The sequence below is a fragment of the Nerophis ophidion genome, linkage group LG09 (assembly GCF_033978795.1).
Source record: "Nerophis ophidion isolate RoL-2023_Sa linkage group LG09, RoL_Noph_v1.0, whole genome shotgun sequence".
In the NCBI taxonomy this organism is placed as follows: Eukaryota; Metazoa; Chordata; class Actinopteri; order Syngnathiformes; family Syngnathidae; genus Nerophis; species Nerophis ophidion.
The window spans coordinates 10027802-10032493 of NC_084619.1; the positions used below are offsets into that span (position 1 = coordinate 10027802).

General features: G+C 39.9%; 1 protein-coding gene across 1 annotated transcript; it reads left to right on the top strand.

The window, feature by feature from the left end:
* marveld1 (MARVEL domain containing 1) lies at positions 1 to 2638 on the top strand. Its single transcript, XM_061910224.1, has one exon. It carries the CDS (start codon positions 349 to 351, stop codon positions 844 to 846), a length of 498 nt encoding a protein of 165 aa, XP_061766208.1. The 5' UTR covers positions 1 to 348; the 3' UTR covers positions 847 to 2638.
* Positions 2639 to 4692: the final 2054 nt, after the last annotated feature.

Below are 4692 nucleotides of genomic sequence, written 5' to 3' on the forward strand. Positions count from 1 at the left end.
CGGCCACCCCCTACACACACACACACACACACACAGTTGAGCAGAGGAAACGGAAAAGACGAAACACACACCGAGGCTGCTTTTCATTTCAAAACCCTGTGGCCTGTGGAAAGAACACCGAGTTCCTCCTTTTCTCTCTCCAACCTGCTTTTTCTTTTGGCTCATTTGTTCAACATTTGTTTTTTTTTAACCCTTCTCTCCCTCCCCGGATTTCCACTTGAAAAGTTGCCACCTTTTTGGCCAGCTGTCTGCAGCTGGCAGGAAGCGCCCGCCCTGCTCGGGAACAAGGGACCTAAAGTGAGGAGGGAGGGGGAGAGTGGAAAAAAAAAAGGAGAAAGAGAGTGAGAGATGCCGCCCCAGCCCACGCAGCCGCAGGTGAGGGCCAACATCGTCAAGTTCCTCCGGAGCTTCCCGGGAGTCCTCCGGATCCTGCAGATCGTCTTCGGGGCCGGCCTGTGGGTGACGATCGCCGCCAACAAGTACGAAGGCTCCATCCACTTCGTCCTCTTCGTGGCGGTGCTCTTCTGGCTGCTCACCCTGGCCCTCTTCTTCCTCACCCTGCTGGACAAGCAGGACCTGGTGCCGCTGCTGGGGGGGCCCCGGTGGGCCGGCACCAACCTGGCGCACGACGTGGCCGCCGCCGCCCTCTACCTGCCGGCCATCGGCGTCATGATCTACAAGACGGATCGCAACTCCTACTGCAACCTGGAGCAGTACAAACACTCCTGCCTGTACAAGGTCTACCTGACGGCCGCCGTGTTCGCCTGCCTCTGCTGCCTGGCCTTCCTGCTCTCCGTCGTCCACGGAGCCTGCAGAAAGAGCCGAGGCGAGCAGACGCTCTTCTAAAAAAAAAAAGGACGGACGCTTCTTTTTTTTTTTTCTTTTCTGCAAGATGAGGACGAGTTCACTTCACTGTACACACTAAAAAAAAATGGTGGGTTAAAAAAATAACCCAATTTCTGGTTCAAAAAAATGACTAACCCTTTATTTGAGTTATTTTAACTCAACATTTTGGGTTAATTTTTCCAACCCAACTTTTACGTTGAATTATTTAACCCAAAAGTTGAGTTATGATCACTCAATGTTGGGTTATTCACAACCAAACTATTGGGTTGAATTATTTTAACAAAACAATTGAGTTATGATAACTCAGTGTTTGGTTATTCACAACCAAACTATTGGGTTGAATTATTTAACCCAAAAGTTGAGTTATAATCACTAAATGTTGGGTTATTCACAACCAAACTATTGGGTTTAATTATGTGAGCCAAAAGTTGAGATATAATCACTAAATGTTGGGTTATTCACATCCAAACTATTGGGTTGAATTATTTAACCCAAAAGTTGAGTCATAATCATTAAATGTTGGGTTATTCACAACCAAACTATTGGGTTGAATTATGTGACCCAAAACTTTAGTTATGATAACTCAATGTTGGGTTATTCATAACCAAACTATTGGGTTTAATTATTTAACCCAAAACTTTAGTTATGATAACTCAATGTTGGGTTATTCACAACCAAACTATTGGGTTGAATTATGTAACCCAAAACTTTAGTTATGATAACTCAATGTTGGGTTATTCACAACCAAACTATTGGGTTGAATTATGTGACCCAAAAGTTGAGTTATAATTACTAAATGTTGGGTTATTCACAACCAAACTATTGGGTTGAATTATTTAACCCAAAACTTTAGTTATGATAACTCAATGTTGGGTTATTCACAACCAAACTATTGGGTTGAATTATTTAACCCAAAAGTTGAGTTGTGATAACTCAATGTTGGGTTCTTCACAACCAAACTATTGGGTTGAATTATTTAACCCAAAAGTTGAGTTATAATCACTAAATGTTGGGTTATTCACAACCAAACTATTGGGTTGAATTATGTGACCCAAAAGTTGAGTTATGTTAACTCAATGTGGGGTTAATTCAGAACCAAACTATTGGGTTGAATTATTTAACCAAAAAGTTGAGTTATGATAACTCAATTATTCAGAACCAAACTATTGGGTTCAATTATTTAACCCAAAACTTGAGTTGTAATCACTAAATGTTGGGTTATTCACAACCAAACTATTGGGTTGAATTATTTAACCCAAAAGTTGAGTTGTATTAGCTCAATGTTGGGTTCTTCACAACCAAACTATTGGGTTGAATTATTTAACCCAAAAGTTGAGTTATAATCACTAAATGTTGGGTTATTCACAACCAAACTATTGGGTTGAATTATGTGACCCAAAAGTTGAGTTATGATAACTCAATGTGGGGTTAATTCAGAACCAAACTATTGGGTTGAATTATTTAACCAAAAAGTTGAGTTATGATAACTCAATGTTGGGTTATTCAGAACCAAAGTATTGGGTTTAAATATTCAACCCAAAACTTGAGTTATAATCACTAAATGTTGGGTTATTCACAACCAAACTATTGGGTTGAATTATTTAACCAAAAAATGTATTTCTGCTCCCTACAATGTGGGGTTATTCCGAACCCAACTATTGGGTTGCGCAATTTAGCGCTCCTTGACCCAATAGTTGGTTCAAAATTATCAATTTGACTGCTGGTTTTTCCTACTCCTTCCCAACTACTGACCAAAAGTGTTTTCATTCCATTAAAATATACTCAAAAGCAAGATATGACTGACATTTTTTTACATGAATTGTTGTATGGTTATAGTAGTTTTATATAGCATGCTCAAATATTGTCATGTACATAAGATGTGTGATTGTCAATAATGTTAATGAGATTAATCCTGACAAAAATTCCCTTCAAGAAAAAAGTAAAAAAAATGTATTAAAAAAAAAAGCCTTTTACCCAAAAATGTGTTACTCATTGAAAAATAACCCAAAAATGGATCATTGTTTTGAAAACCCAGACATTGAGTTAAATTAATGCCCCTATAACCCAAAAAATGGATCGCGCTTCATAAAAATAACCCAACATTTTTTAGCGTGTACTTGTTGTGTTTCCACTCCCGACGTCCCAGCATTCTATTTAAAGGGTGCTTATGTCCATGATTCATCGTCTTCAGGATTTGTTAGTGCTACTACTTTTTTCCCCTTCCTTTTATGTCACTGCAGAGGCACAGCTAAGAGTTTGTTATATCCATTATTATAAGTAGTTTACATCAACCCAACGTTGTAGTCCACCTGTTTTTACCAGTGCTTTTCCAAAGATTAAAAAAAAGTGAAAGAACCAAACAAGGCATTTTCTTTTTGGAGATTTTTGTTTTCGTATCTTTTAGCGGATGTTAGCATTCTCAGCAATGATGTCTCCAAGGTTCCAAAAAATAGTCGAAAAAACGGAAAATAACAGAGCTGAGACCCGGTGTTTGTAATGAGCTAAAAGACCGATAAACAGAAAAGGCGTTTAATTTGCCAAAATTCACCCATTTAGAGTTCGGAAATCAGTTAAAAAAATACATGGTCTTTTTTCTGCAACATCAAGGTATATATTGACGCTTGCATAGGTTTGGTGATAATGTTCCCCTTTGATGGTAAGAAGTTATTTATTATTGGTTAGTGTAGGGCTTTCCCTCCTGGGGGGTTCTTCAGACCACCAAGCACCGACATGAGAGCCTGTTTCAGGGTTACAATATTGTTTTATTTTTCAAAAAGTCTCTCAGTTGCTTTCCAGCAATTGTCTTTTTCTCTTTCGTTTTCGCTCGCGCTCTGGCTCCAGCCCCAACCCTCGTCTCTCCTCCTGGCTGCTGCTTATAACAGAGCGACAGGTGATTAGATAACAAGGCCCGGGTGGGCCGTCTACGCACCTGTCGCTTATTCAGAGGCCGGTCCTGGCACACCCCAGTTCACTGCAGGCCGGCAGGCCACCCCCCCTCCACAGTTAGCTTCAGAATAACAATGTTATTACAAAGAATAAGAGACCTGTTATACTCTAGAAATGTTGGTCTTGCTTAAATGGACGCATTTATTTGTGTTCAGTGTTGAAAAAAATATTATGTGGCTCTTACGGAAATACATTTTAAAATATTTGGCTTTGTGGCTCTCCCCTGCATTAAAACAACTCTGACAAATACAATCTTTTGATTGTTTGAGTGATTGAAACTTTTATTAGTAGATTGCACAGTACAGTACATATTCCGTACAATTGACCACTAAATGGCAACACCCGAATACATTTTTCAACGTAAATCATCAAATAATCTATCCGAAAAGTTCAATTCAACAGAGTGAATGTAGTGTGTTACTAGTGCACACCTTTGCTTTTTTACTGTCTTTTCCCTCAAATGAAACACAGATTTGTGTAAAGACAAGCGACAGAACCCCCGCTAGGAACTTCCTGTTGGGAGATTGAAGTCATCTATACTGCAGACCACATGAAAGAGTGTCTAACTGATAGCAGTGTGTGCAAAACTGTGCATGCATGTGTGTATGTGTGTGTGTGTGTGTGAGTGTGTGTGTAATTATCTGGGAAGAAGGCCTGCTCATACCGGAACAGTCTGTTTTTTGTTTTTTTTTAGGGTGGGGCGGGGGGGGGGTCTTCTGCATGGAGGTGGGCTGATGTGCAGCCAATCAAAATGGAGGATGATTCAATGGCTCAGTCTTTTCCAGTCAGTGTGCTGCAGACACACAATACTCTGCTTTGTACTGACACAGTACAGCGGTTGTGTTTTCAATATTTCAATACAGATGTCGGACACTTGGAATGCAGACTGTGAAAATGTCA